We start from the raw sequence: 15407 nt of genomic DNA on the forward strand, positions 1-15407 counted from the left end.
GTTCCCATTCTTCCCACCCCCAATTAAGTGCCTGTGTCTGAGGTCTGAAAATAAGGAGGCAGAGTCGTGGAGGTCTCTTGTCTACGGTGAAGGCAACTGAGCTGTATGAATCGATAAACAAAATGTGACTTATCTGTATGATGGAATATGATTTAGCTGTGAAAGGAGATGAAGTACTGATACATGCTGCCACATGAATGAACTCTAAAAACATTACACTAAGAGAAATGACTCCCTTTGTTGAGGATGTCCTGACCAGGCAAATTCAGACAGGAAGTAGATTACTGGTTACCAAGTGCTGGGGGTTTGGAGACCAGGGTGTGGCTGCTAATGGGCTTCTTTTTGGGGTGATGAATCAGATTATGGTGGTGGGTGCACAACCCTCTTAATATACTAAAACCACTGAATTATATACCCCCAAATGGTAAATTTTATGGTATATGGTTATGGGTTATTTCAATCAAATTGTTTATAAAATGAGGCCAATTGGTCATGAGGCCAATGTCAGCTACTGTGTCAGCTACTGTGCTCAGCATCTTAGTGCACACTTTTTTACTTCCTCATAACAACCTCTAGGAGTTGGTTATTAACCTCTTTTTCTGGATAAAAACAAACATGAAACTTAGATAAACCGAGTAAATGTACACGAGCACAAAGCTAAGGAGCAGAATGGGGATTCAGATGAAGGTCTGATTTTACAGCTCACATCCACATTTCAATGGGCACAAGGTGCGAAATTTGCAAGGAAGTTACAGAACCTCCAATTTTATGAGAACAGTTTGCTTTTGAGAATTGAACTCTTATAATTCCCCGACTGAAAACTACGGGTTTCTTCCAAACAGACCACAGAGACAAATTTAAAATAATCACTTTATTAAAAATAGCAAATTTCACAAATACTCATTTCACATTTTGTTACCACTGGCCATTGGCAAACACACCGGTGTGTGTACGATTGTCTGACGTAAACGGAAGCGGGACTGCCACAAAAAGCCTGCGCATCATCAACTCGGATCACCAGGGGAGTAAGTCTGGTGAGCTCAGGAAGGAGAAGCCCTCAGCCCTAGCAACAACATTTAGCACAATGCATTTCAAGTATAACCCAGAAGGCAACAACAATAAGCATAGCAGCACAACCTGTGTATCGTTTCCTGATTAAGCCTTCCACAAGGCCTAGCCTCCAGTTATGGTGAATTACAGCAAGTCAAATTTACCACAAGCAGTTACGAGGAAATCATGACAGTTGCACTTTAATTACTTTTAATTCCTTAATGTGGAGGATTCTTCTGCTACTGGATTCAGCTGGAAAAGTAAAGAAAGCTGCTTTTCTTCAAACCACAAGGAAGCAACTGCATTTCATTTTAGCTGGTAGAAGTATTTGGAACATCTTGTGCTTCTGTCAAATGCAGTTTTTGTCTGAATTCACGAGTTAAGATTTTCATTCTACAATAAGTAATTCTTTTAAATTTCTGGAAATTACACGCAGGAGCTAAGAAACAGAGGCATTAAAAAAAAAAAAAAGAAAAGAAAAGAAATATGTCTAAAGGGAAAGTGCCTATGTTGCTTTTGAGAAACTTAGAAGTGATAAGACAATTTTTAAATGCAGTGAAGTAATTATACTATTCCTAGAATTTGAAGACTTAAAAAATAATCACTGACTCAAAACTAAAGTTCAGGATTAGTAACAGTATGTTACAGTACTAACAGTAATTTACATACATATGTAAATATATATATTTATACATTTTACATACATAATGTGGTTTGGAAAATTTCATACACATTATTATGTGTAGTAATCACCTCATATTACAGAGGACACTGAGATGTTATACAATTTGACCAAGGTTACATTATCAAAATGTGGAAGCAAATTTCAAAAATTAAATCTCTTGACTCTACAGTATCCTTTTCCAATATTTCATTTTTGGTTCAAAGGGGATGTCTTCCCAAATGAAATTATTTTGAAGGTAGAATTATTTCTTACTGTTCTTATGGGCCTCACATTATACCTATCACTATGTAAAAAAAAATTTTTAAGTTCCTCAAATAGTTGCTCTAAATTAAAATGTCAAAACATGAATATTTTACATGTACCTTGGTGCTTTCCTTTAAGTAAATCTTATAATACACATTGTAAACTTAATTTAAAAATGTCACTTTACAAGCTATGTATCACTTAAATGTCTAATTCTCAATTTTATGCATTTATAATATTCTATGTAATAATATTAAATTAAGCATAGTATATTGGGATATCCAACTGCCATTTAGAATATAAGATTCAAAATAATTTATATGACAACTAGCCTAATCCTCAATTCTCCTGATGAAAAAGTATTTTTATTTTGTTTTAAAAACACAAAACAAAACAAAGTAAAGCAGAACAAACCAAAAACAAAACAACTAGAAAATTCCATTTGGAAACTAAAGGGAAGAGAGATGGCCCTACTAAATAATAATAGGTGCCTTTGTTCAATAGATCTAAAAATCACATCTTTCTAATACATGATTGGGATTATTCATCAGAAATTACAATTTGTCGATTTTTCACTGTTGATATCAGACAAAGGATACATGGAAGAATTCAATTCTTCTAACTGTAACATAAAGAAACACATATTTTAACTTTTATAATATAAACATAATAAATATTATAGCTATAATTTTAAAATAAATTATTTTTCATGTAAGCTTTCTTTAAATGAAAAAGCAAAATACTAAAATTTCCAGACTGGGAAATTTACTTATGCAAAATAAATATGAAGTAGCTTTAGCATTTGTTAAATAAGAATATGTGGAGGGAATTAAATCAGATGATACAACTGGAGATTCCTAAGTATGCTTAAAATCATGCACAATTATAGTCTTTTCTAATAATAGTTTTTAAAAGACAAAAGTTGCCATTTTAATAATCAAAATCTTTAAAACCTTTATGGATTACAAAAATATTTCACATGACATTCAGTTTTCAGTATTAGGTAGAATTAATCATCCCCACAGGGAAAAATCTGACTTACAGAAATGTTAAACTGCTCAGAGTTATAAATGCAGATCCTGGACTAAGCAAAGGCTTTCTGGTTTCAAATTTGGTGTTATTTTCAGCACACCACAGTCACTCTCTTAAATGTATTACAAATTAAGCTTATATTTGTAAAAGGAAATAGATGCAACACTGAAAACAGTAGACTTGAGCTCTAACTAGTTTGGCTCAGTGGATAGAGTGTCGGCCTATGGACTCAAGGTTCCCAGGTTCAATTCCGGTCAAGGGCATGTACCTTGGTTACGGGCACATACCCAGTAGAGGGTGTGTAGGAGGCAAATGATTGATGTTTCTCTCTCAGCAATGTTTCTAATTCTCTATCCCTCTCTGTAAAAAATCAATAAAGTATATTAAAAAAACAAACAGTAGACTTGAAATAAAAGTATAAGGATGAAATTTTTAAAGTATGGGCATATAATTTCCCTCACTTTGACCTACTCAAAAGATAGAAAAAAACAATAAAATGTCACTGGTGACTAGGAAACTATTTTTAAACTGAAGTACATTGAAATCAATTTTTATCTATTTTTGTTCAAAAAAAGATTTAAAGAGGCAAATTTAGTTCACACTTCTCAGTGTAAGAATCATAGATGGTGTTATGGGGCTGACTTACGTCCTCCCAAAATTCATTTTTGAGTCCTATCCCCAAATACCTTAGAATGTGACAGTATTTGGAGACAGGGTCTTTAAAGAGGTAATTCAGTTAAAATGAGTTGGGCCCTAATCCGATATGACAAGAAGAGGAAATTTGGACACAGGTACCCATGCCCAGAGGGAGAACTTGAAGATGGCCATCTACAAGCCAAGGAAAGAGGCCTCAGAAGAAACCACCCTGCCAGTACCTTATCTTCAATTCTTAGCCTCCAGAACTATGAGGAAATATATTTCTGTGGTTTAGGCCACCCAGTACTTTGTTATGGCAACTCTAGCAAGATAGTACACATGGAAATGTGTTAAATTACCATAGTTACCAAACATAGTTCTATATTTAAAAATAAGTAACTACCCTGAATAAATAAGGCAATATGTATTAATCATATTAGGATTTTTTGACATACTACCTTCTGCATCTTAAGATATTATCATATATGTATAGAAGGTAATATTTTGCTTGAAGATTATCCAGCATTCTCAGAATATATGCATAATTTCTTTGGATTATGTTTCTTTAAAAAAAGAGTAAAGTATAGCATGGATGAAACCTGAAAAAATTACACTAAGTGAAAGAATACCAACAAAAAACCACATGTTGCATGATTCAACTTATATGCAACTAGAGGCCTGGTACACAAAATTCATGCACGGTAGAGTCCCTAGGCCTGGCCGGTGATCAGGGCCCATTGGGGCCATCTCGCCCAGTCCCAATCGGGGTCAGGCCGGCTGGGGCCTGCTGGCTGCTGGCCAGGGTCTGGGGGCCTACCCGCCACTAATCCGAGGCCTGCCGGACAGGGGAACGGACAAAGAGAGGAATCACCGGAGGTTTGCTGGCCAAGGGGGGAGGGACCAGGGCAGGTTGACTGGCCTTGGTAGGTTGGCTGTGGGAGTGCACTGACCACCAGAAGGAAGCTCCTACGTTGTGTGTCTGCCCCCTGGTGGTCAGTGCGCATCACAATGACTAGTCAACCAGTCATTCCGGTCATTTGGTTGTAACAGTCGCTTAGGCTTTTACATATATACTAGAGGCCTGATGCACAAAATTCATGCAAGAGTAGGCCTTCCTTCCCCTGGCTGCTGACACCGGTTTCCCTCTGGCACCTGGGACCCGGGCTTCCCTCTGACCACTGGCAGGCACCCAGGACCCAGGCTTCCCTCGCAGCCCTGGCTTCGTCCGGAAGGACATCCAGTCTAATTAGCATATTACGCTTTTATTATTATAGATAGATGTCCAGAATAGGTAAATTCATAGGGACAGAAAGTAGATTCATGGTTGCTAGGGGGAGGGGAAGGGGAGAACTGAGATTTATACGGTTTCTTTTTGGAATGATGAAGACGTTCTAAAATTGGTGGTGATGTCTGCAGTATACTTTACAATACTAGTTAAAACAGTAAATTTTATCTCAATAAAATATTTAAGAATAAAGAGAGCCCAGCAGGTGTGGCTTAAAGGTTAAGTGTTGACCTATGAACCCGGAGGTCACGGTTCAATTCTCCGATGGGGCACAGGCCTGGGTTGCAGACTTGATCCCCAGGGCATATAGGAGGCAGCCAATCAATGATCCTCTCTCATCATTGAGTCTTCTATCTCTTTCCCTTTCCCTTCCTCTCTGAAATCAATAAAAATCTTTAAAAAAAAGAATAAAGAGAAAGAACTATACTCACATCAGAAAGAAGCCTATCCAGATTAGAATCACTAGCTGTCTTCCTCTTATCCTCAGGAAGTTCCTCTAACTCCCCATACAGCTCCAAATTCAAGCGAGCTAATTTCTCCTGCATTCCCCGAACATGCTCCATCTGTTCAATGGAACATTCATTTCCTGGGGGAACATTCCAAAACATTAATAAAGATTAAGATAGAGAAAATACTCTTAAACTCTAGGTGCTGCAAAAGAAATTGATTATCATTGTCTTTTGTAAATTGCTCTGTTAATGATCGAATATTTTCTGGATACAGAAAGTCAAATTTCTGATCGAAAAACAATGACGACCTAAGAAATGAGCACTAAACAAATCAGATAGGAAAGATTTAAAAAAAAAAACAACAACAACAACTATTCCTCAGGTATAATTATCTCCAATTTGACAACTCTCATTTGAATCAAGTATTTGAACATTTTATAATAATCTCGATGAAATTAAGAGTCATATAAATACTTCAACCACAAATCCCTTGTCAACCAAATAGTTATTCCTCCTTTAAAAAAATATGAAAATATTCACGAAGCATGTAGAACGTTATGAAGCACACAATGCAATATTTTCAATTATATACACAGTAGTATAACTTAATTGATAAATGAAATCTCAAATGACTGCATTTTATGCTTCTGGACTCTTTTTTTTAAAAAAGCAAAAGAAAATGACACTTTTAAAAGGAATAACAAAATACATACAGAAAATAGGATGTAAGCCAGTTGAAAAGTGCTAAGTACAAACATCCATCGCTTACCAAATGCTTGAAGTTTCCCAGAGTGGAAGTCATTCAAAAGGCTGAGAAGCCCCTTCTCCATCTCCTGCACGTCTGAGACATCGGTGAGAAAGGAATGCTGAATCGGGGTTGACTGAGCACCTTTTCCCTCTCCGCCCTGAGGTTTTGTCTTTTCTTTCATCACTCTGCAAATAAGATACAAATAAAAACTGGTTGTGTATACCTGTCTTTATATTGTATTTTCAGATGGTTCTCAGTTAAGCAAAATTTCTGAATTAAAATTTCCCTTAAAAACAAGAAATCAGAACAAATTCAGTATTAAATAAAGCCAAGCTAGAAATTAAAAGAACAAGTTGTGAAAAATCTCAAATAAATGTATAAAACATAAATACTAAGGTATATAAAAAGTTTGGTTAGTACATTTATATAATATGCTTATTCTTTGGACTACAAAAGACTAAAAATTCGTGTTTTTACTATCTTATGTTTCATATATTTTTAATAGATTTGTTTTTAGAGAGAGAAGGAGAGACAGGAACATCAATATGAGAGAGACACATAGGTTGGTTGCCTCCCCTACACACCACGACCATGGATCAAACCCACAACTTTTTGGTGTGCATGACGCTCCAATCAATTGAGCCAAACCAGCCAAGGCCATGTTTCATATTTTATTTCTCAGTAAAACATACACCTTTCCCTTTTAAACTTTACCCTATTTGTTTCTTGAACTATCCGTTGTTCAACAAGTGGTTATGGAGTCCCTACTCCGTAGCTGACACTATGCCAGATACTGGATATATAAAGATGCATACTGCATCAGTCCTTGCATGGAAGAGTGCCCAGTCTAAGGAGAAAGGAAGTCACATAAATTACAAATCACTATATGATGGAGTGCTAAAGCCTGTTATTAACCTCGACTCCAACTTCCTAAGGCCCCCATATGCAGTCATGAAGTCCTATTGATCATAACCACCGATACTTCTCTAATCTTCCTACTTCTCTCTCCACTGAGACTACCCTGTCTCTTGAGCGAACCCTCTAACACTTCCTAACTGGTCTTCCTGTCTCTATGTGTTGTCTCTGAGCCCCTTATGAAGTCTCCCCATAGACCAGCCAAGTCAATTTTTAAAATATATATTTTATTGATTTTTTTACAGAGAAGAAGGGAGAGTTAGAGAGAGAGTTAGAAACATCGATGAGAGAGAAACTGGGGATGTGCCCGCAACCAAGGTACACGCCCACAATCAAGGTACACGCCTTTAACCGGAATCGAACCTGGGACCCTTCAGTCCACAGGCCGACACTCCATCCACTGAGCCAAACAGGTTTTGGCCAAGTCAATTTTTTTAAAAGTAAAATCAGATCATATTAAGTCAACCCCTTCAGTAGCTTTGCACCGCCTGCTGGATAAAGCCCAATATCCTTAAGAAACCCTATCCTCTCTTGTCTATGTATGCTTCAGGGGTCTTCAAACTACGGCCCTCGGGCCACATGCAGCCCGCAGAGGAGTCTGATCCTGCCCGCCAGGTTTTTTGGGCAGTGAGCGCAGCCGAGGTGTTACAGTAGGAATTAGTAGTTCATATAGTCCGGCCCTCCAGCTCTCTGAGGGACCATGATCTGGCCCCCACTTTAAAAAGTTTGAAGACCCCTGCTAGACATTCGAATCTTGTTTGCTTCCTATAATTCTATTCTTTTACCTAACTACATGCTAACTCTGTCTGCAACAGCATCCTTCTCCTCACTCCTATCTTTATCTCAGTTCAAATGCCACTTCCTCAGGAAGGCCTTTTTAAAACTCCTAGACTGCATGTATCTAGTGCATACCAGGCTCTCCTACACTAGAGTAATGGTGCTATGCACCCCGTGATACGGGAACAGAGACAGAGCAGTTCACTCAGCCAAGGCACAGCCAGGGAAAACTTCCTAACGGTGACATGTGAGTGAAGCCATAAAGAATAAGTAGGAGTTCACCAGTCAAAAAAGGAAGACGGGGTTGTATATTATCTGTGAAACCCAATACATACTACAATCCTGACACACACACATATTCAGCACTCAATTAGTTTCTTTGTAATGCTGCATGAAGACATCTTTTCTACAACTGTACTCACCACAATAAGGATAAGATGAAGATGGTGGGTGTGGCAGAGGGGGTAGCAAGAAAGAAACTAATACTCTTTACAAGAAATCAAGTTAGAACAAATAAGCTGCAGACAGTAGGTTAGTAACAGCTCTTCACAAAGCAAGATCTGTGTCTTACATGCATGTTAGACATACATGTGTCTTACATACATGTTTAATCCATTACTTAGGACCTTGCTACGCAAAGTGCTAAGACCCATGGCATCAACTTCACCTGTGAGCTTATTAGAAATGCTTATCTGGGGCCCTACCCCAGACTGATTTGGAATCTGCATTTTAAAAAGATTCCCAAGAGACCCATGTTCACACTAAAATCTGAGATAGCCTTAGCTGGTTTGGCTCAGTGGATGGAGCACCGGACTGCAGACTGAAGGGTCCCGGATTCGATTCCAATCAGGGTGCATGCTGGGTTTTGGGTTCAATCCCCAGTGGGGGGGGCGTGCAGGAGGCAGCCAATCAATGATTTTCTCTCATCATTGATGTTTCTCTCCCTCTCCTTTCCTCCCTAAATTCAATAAAAACATATTTTTAAAAAAATCCGAGATAAACTATTTTTAACTATAAGGTTTTAGTATGTCAAATGCTTACATTTTCTTTCAACTGGAAATTTATTTTTTAAAAACTAAAATCAGATCATATAAATTTATTTAATTCAATCCCTTCAGTAGCTTTATTTGTTTTTTTAATATATTTTATTGATTTTACACAGAGAGGAATTGAGAGGGACAGAGAGTTAGAAAAGTCGATGAGAGAGAAACATCGACCAGCTGCCTCTTGCACAAACCCCCTCTGGGGGTGTGCCCGCAATCAAGATACATGCCCTTGACCGGACAAAGTAAGGACCTGAGACAAAGTAAGGACCTTCAAACCCATCATTCATTTTGCACTTTCTAAACTATATACATGCACTTTAAACTTCATAATTTTTTCAAAAACACATATAATATATGCTTCAATTGTTTTTAAAAGTCAAGAGAAAAAATATTATAAGAATTATAGGATTTAGTATTTACTTCAATAGCATTTTGTTGTGATAATATGAAAGAAAAAATAGTCACCTTTTTAACTTTGGTCGCTGTGAAGTTGACTGTGATGCAGGATTTGAAAACCCTGTGCTTTTACTAACTGGAATGGCATTTTTTTTGGCATTAACAACCTGAGTAGAGTGAGCACTAAATGACTTAGGACTTCTCCTCTTCACTTTCCGCTCCTCCATTGTTGTAAGTTCCTTATTACACCAAGGCCAGCTTCTTATGATCTAAGGAAATAGGCAAAATTACACATGTATGCTGTCATATGCCAAAATGAAAAAGGTTCGACAACCACTTCATAGGCTAAAGCCAATCAAGAAATTCAGAGATTGTTAAAAAAAAAAAAAAAAAAAGTTACAACAGGGTGCCTTAAATTTAATCTACCAGATTTTTACACAGAAGCCCTAAGCCAAAGTGACAAAAAAAAGTTTCACCACTTTCTTTATTCACTCATCCCATAAATATGAACTCTCTCCCAATTTCCTAACACTACTCTGGGCATTGAGGAGATGGCAGTGAACAAGGCAAAGCCCCTGCCCTGCAAAAACCTACATTACTGAAGGGGAACAATACATAAAAAAATAAACAAAACAGCCACTTGATATTCCCAGCCTGACTCAAGCTTCAAGTGGCCTTTAGATGTCCCTTCAAAAATATATTCTTAGCCCTAGCTGGTTTTGCTCGGTGGATAGAGAGAGCATCAGCCTGCAGATTAAAGGGTTTCAGATTCGATTCTTGTCAAAGGAATATGCCCAGGTTTTGGGCTCCATCCCCAGTAGAGGGAGAGCAGGTGACAGCTGATTAATGATTCTCATCATTGATGTTTCTATCTCTCTCTCCCTCTCCCTTCCTCTCTAAAATCAATAAAAATATATATATTCTTAGAAGAACCAATTAGATTCAAACAGATGTGTACTTGACAGGGGTATCTGAATTTTAACTAGTAACTAGAAACCTAATTTCAACTACCAAGCAAAAACTCAGTGAGTGTCTGCCTAGGGATAATATTGATTCTAGTTCCTTGATCAAGTGAAGTGATGTACAATTATACTTATTCTGTAACTATTTTTAATATACTTTCTCTACCTATTTCCACAGAAACATGGAACTTTACTATATATGTTTAATTTTGCTAATATCAAAATTGTTACACTATGAAGTTACAGCTGGCCCTTCCATAGAGTACAAATTTAAGGTCTTGTGTTTATTCAATACTTTCCATATTAACCAGCTTTATTTTCCTAAGTCATCCATCTAAAAATACCCCCTACATTTCCTTTGTATTTATGCATAATATTAAGTTATTCTCAATTATATCGCTTCGTGTCATGAGAAATTTACATGGTTATTTACCTCACCAGATCCTAAAGTGCCTTAGGAGAATTAGGCCTTTTTTTGTATGTTGAGTTGGATTTAATCATGCTATGACTGTTCAGAAAGATTCAGGTCTACTGATGTCACTCTTAAATAATTAATTCAGCATTATAACAAAAACAGGTATTTTGCCACTGTCTGAAATTGGTGCGCCTCGCACTGGAATTTAAACCACTGAGCTCAGATGGCTCAGGCTGACAATCATATCTGGAACTGTGACACCTCCATAGGAGAGGTTTTAAAGGAAAGGCTCCAATGCCCAGTGTCTAATCGCAGATACTAAGTGAAAATTCCCTGAAATCGCGGCTAACAATTTTCCCTTGAAGGAAACATTTTTAGTAACGGAACAGCCATTTTGGGGCTGTTTCACATGCAACACAAATGAAATGAAAAACAAAAAACAAAAAAACTGAATAGTGCTCAGCTGGTGGGGGTCAGTGGTTGAGCACTGATCCAGGAGCAGAGCTCAGGGCTGCAGGCTCGATCCCCAGCAGGGGGCGTGCAGGAGGCAACCCGTGAGTGATTCTCTCATCACTGATGTTCCTCTCTCCCCATCTCACTTCCTCTCTCTGAAATCAAAACACACACACACACACACATACACACAACTGAATAGAGGCAAAGGGATATAAGTTCTCCAAAGTGGCAAGATCTGTATAAAATTATGATACATATAAACACATTGGCCTTTGAATTCAGTGCTACTACATATTTGGTGATACCAGGAAAAGAAGAACAATTTAGGAACCAAAGCAATGCAAATAGACCAATAGTGGTCTACACTAAGATGTTCTAAGGGGCTGGAAAAGTATATCCGTTAAGGAAGGTAAGATCTCTGGCACAAGAGCACTGAAATCCTCCTTGTATACCAAGAAGCAAGGAGCCATTTAGGAAAGGCCTTTAGAAGCAGCTCGTTGTCTACTCACACTGGTTTGAGATCAGGAACGCACAGCCTCCCAGCGGGACCACTGGGAGTCCCTCCCGATTTCGCCCCATTCGCCTCCCCAGTCAGCCAACCCTTCGCCGCCCGGAATCCAGCTGTGGCCAGAGTGGGCGGTGGGAGGGGCCTAAAGGGGGACATCGCGGGGGTGCCTCTGCTTACGCTTCATACCCGAGGAAAGAGGGGATCGCGTCCTCGTCCTCACCCGGCAAACACCCCGACGCCTCTGAAGCCACCGCCGCAGCTGCAGCACCTTCGGCAGGGGTCACATCCCAGACCCCGCGCCGCCACAGCGCCCTTTGTTTATGGAAGTGACGTCAGGGGGCGGGGCCTCCGCGCCGCAGCCGGAAGCCTGTCCTCTTCCGGTCTCGCGTGGGTCTCCGCTCTTGAGAATCGTATTGATTCACTTGGCCTGTATTCGGCTATGCCTTCTGTGGGCGTGGGAAGGAGAACACATAGGGTGTTCATTGGCGTTTCTGTGGCCCAAAAGCAGAGAAAGGTAGGGTAGCGGTGGAGGCACCCTTTCCGGAAGCTGCCCCGCCCCCTCGGCTAGTGTCCGCTTTTACGCACTACAATTCCCAGCATGCTATTTGGTAAGCCCGGGGCGGGGCCAGAGTGTCGCCATAGCAACCATTCCGGGATTGTTTCCGATGCGTTGCCTGCATTTGGCGGGGTGAACCGACTTGAATTTGGAAGGCAGAGTAACAATCGCGATGCTGAGCCCCATTGGAACGGAAATGCGACTCTATCACTGATAATAGCTATGCTGTTCATGCACGAGACAGACGTTTTCTCTTTTCTCTAAACTTGACTCTTTCAGAAAAGAGGGATCTAACACTCAGAAGGATTGATAAATCAGTTCTTCCACTGCACATCCTGCCCCTGGAGAACGAATTGCGGGTTGAGAGGGATGGAGCCAGTCTAAATGAAGGGAGGCATCATGCTTCATTCATTGCCTCTCCGCGTGGAGATGGGAGTGGGGAGGTTTTAGACTCGTAGACCGTTTGGTTGAAGAGACTGGGAGAGCTCCACACACTTCTGCCTTTGCTGGCGAGGAAATGGAAACCGAATCTAGAGAGTATGTCAGTGCCAGGGGACCAGAGCAAAGACGACCCCAATTATCCGTATTTACAAATTCTGAAATGTTTTAAAAGAAAAACAGAGTAAACATTCATGTGCCCTCTCTCCAGAATGGATGGGTGTTACGTTTTGTTGTTTTATATTTTTTTATGAAATAAGTGGCACATTACCGATAAAGCAGGAGCCACCTCTACCTGGTGCCACTCTACTTCCCTTTTGAAAGGCAGCCACCATCTTAAATTTGATATGCATCTTGCTAATCTAGGTTTTGTATACTTGTCACTGTTACTGTGTATTATAAACAGTAGTGAGAATGACGGGGCTTTTGATGAGCCCACAATCAAGGTACATGCCCTTGACTGGAATCGAACTTGGGACCCTCCCAGTCTATAGGCCTATGCTCTATCCACTGAGCCAAACTGGTCAGGGCAAGGGAAATAGGCTTTAAACATCTTTAATTTTTCAAAGCCTAGCATAGTGTCTGGCACACAGTAGAAATGTGGAAGATGTTCATTAAGTAAGTGAATAAGTGAGGGACAGTTAGACTCATATGATGGTAAGTGGCAGAATGGCATTATTAATTAGATCAAGTGTCACCATAATTCACATGTTTTATTCAGGAATTAGAAATGAGGCTGATTCTTAGTCATACCTGCCTCTGATCTTTAGGTGGCAGTATTATCTCATGTTAAATTGTTTCAAGACCAGATTCCACTTAACTTTTGAGAACAAGTATGAATTCAAAACAATTCTGTGGCTTATTTCTGAATTGTGCAGAGCCAAATAAGAAACAAAATATAATTACATGATATTATGGATTTCCTCCCCAACTTAAACCAAATGAAAACTACTGGTAGTTCTCTAATTCTAGTCATTTCCAAAGCTTAAAGGAAAATACAAATTGGTGTACTTTGCTTACAAAACACATGTACTTTTTCAGAGTGTGAAAATGTGAGAGAGAAAGCAAAAGAGAGAAGTAAAATGTTTAAAAGTAAGCCATCTCCCAACATATAGGATGACTAGAGTAAATGAGTTAATACAACAGTTAAATTAGAATTTCAGACCCACAAAGGATACTCTATATATATATGTGTGTGTGTGTGTGTGTGTGTATGTGTGTGTGTATATGTGTGTGTGTATGTGTGTGTGTGTGTGTGTATATATATGTGTGTGTGTGTGTGTGTGTGTGTGTGTGTGTGTGTTTGTGTCTCATACAATATTTGGGACATACTTGTGCCAAAAAAAGTTATTTCTTATCTGAAAAGCAAATTTAATTAGTATCTGTTTGTTTGTTCTTTAACCTAAATCTGGCAATCTTACTAAAAAAAACTAGAGGCCCAGTGTATGAATTTGTGCGTGGGTGGGGACCCTCAGCCTGGCTGGAGATCAGGGCCAATCCGGGCTGTAAGAGGTTGGCTGGCTGGGGAGGAGCCATGGGAGGTTAGTTGGCAGGGGGAGGGGCCAAGGGAGATTGGCCAGCAGAAGGGAGAGGCTGAAGGAGGTTAGCAGGTGGGAGGAGAGGCTGAGGTAGGTTGGCCTGCAGGCAGGCCAGAGAGAGGGACCATGGGGTGTTGGCCAGCCAGGGGAAGGGGCCACGGGAGGTTCTGATCGGGACCATCCGGGCTGGTGGCCAGGCGAAGGGACTGCAGGAGGTTTGCCAGCCGACCCTAGCTGGTTGGGGGTGGGACTGTGGAAGGTTGGCCAGCCATGGGAGGTTGGCTATGGGAGCGCACTGACCACCAGGGGGCACCTCCTGTGTTGAGCGTCTGTAGCTATTTCTCTGTGTCTAGTGCAGCTAGAGAGTGGGTCCAGTTCCTGAGTAAGGGTGACTGGAGATTGAGAATTAAAAGGAAGAGACAAGACACAGAGATAGAAGGAAAAAGCTGGAACCGGGTGGGACCACAGTCCTCTTCTGATGAAGAGACAGGGACAGTGACCCAGAGCCAATCCAGCGAGTTTATTTTATATACCAAATATCAGGAAATTTCACCAAAAGGTCAAGACAAAAGGAGATTATTTGCATTCTTGAGTAGGCCCTGAGCATTCCTGATGCTAGGCTGGATTTAGATATCAAAACTACTTCCCCACACCATGGGCTGAAATGGTCAAGCTGACCTTTTGGCAAGGCGTGTTCCCAGGGCATGACTTGCTGACGCCATTGGGTTCAGCAGACAATAGTTAAGGAATGCCCATGTGCCTTCCCAGGGGGCCATCTACAAGTCTACCCCTGGTGGTCAGTGAGGGTCATAGCGACCCATCGACCAGTCATTCAATCATTCGGTCACTTAGGCTTTTTTTAATTTAATAAATCTTTATTGTTCAGATTATTACAATTGTTTTTCCTCTCCCCCCCCCCCCATTGCTCCCCTCCACCCGGTCCCCACCCCACCCTCTACCCTTACCTCTCCCCCACACCACGCCCCCCCCTCCCCGCTGTCCTTATCCATAGGTGTATGATTTTTGTCCAGTCTTTTCCCGTACCTCCCACTCAGACACCCCTTTCCCCCTGAGAATTATCAATCCCCTCCCATTTTATGCCCTTGATTCTATTATATTCACCAGTTTATTCTGTTCCTCAGATTTTTAATTCACTTGATTTTTAGATTCACTTGTTGATAGATATGTATTTGTTGTTCATAATTTTTATCTTTACTTTTTTCTTCTTTTTCCTCTTTTTAAAGAACACCTTTTAGCATTTCATATAATACT

General features: G+C 40.1%; 1 protein-coding gene across 4 annotated transcripts; it reads right to left on the reverse strand.

Moving 5' to 3' along the window:
- Positions 1–853: 853 nt before the first annotated feature.
- On the reverse strand, positions 854–11946 carry CCDC28A (coiled-coil domain containing 28A). 4 transcript variants are annotated; one of them, XM_084890697.1, is made up of 6 exons: positions 11824–11946; positions 9332–9531; positions 6150–6313; positions 5363–5517; positions 2578–2600; positions 854–1416 (listed from the first exon to the last, which is right to left on the reverse strand). In XM_084890697.1, the coding sequence occupies exons 2-6, from the start codon at positions 9487–9489 to the stop codon at positions 1362–1364; spliced, it is 555 nt and encodes a 184-aa protein (XP_084746823.1). In that variant the 5' UTR covers positions 9490–9531; positions 11824–11946; the 3' UTR covers positions 854–1361. The 4 variants fall into 4 exon arrangements, with proteins under 4 accessions (XP_084746823.1, XP_084746821.1, XP_084746824.1 ...); XM_084890695.1 differs by having other exon boundaries at positions 11790–11941; XM_084890698.1 differs by having other exon boundaries at positions 11781–11923.
- Between the last annotated feature and the right edge of the window lie 3461 nt (positions 11947–15407).

This window comes from Pipistrellus hanaki (assembly GCF_964339955.1).
Source record: "Pipistrellus hanaki genome assembly, chromosome: 7".
NCBI classification, from domain to species: Eukaryota; Metazoa; Chordata; class Mammalia; order Chiroptera; family Vespertilionidae; genus Pipistrellus; species Pipistrellus hanaki.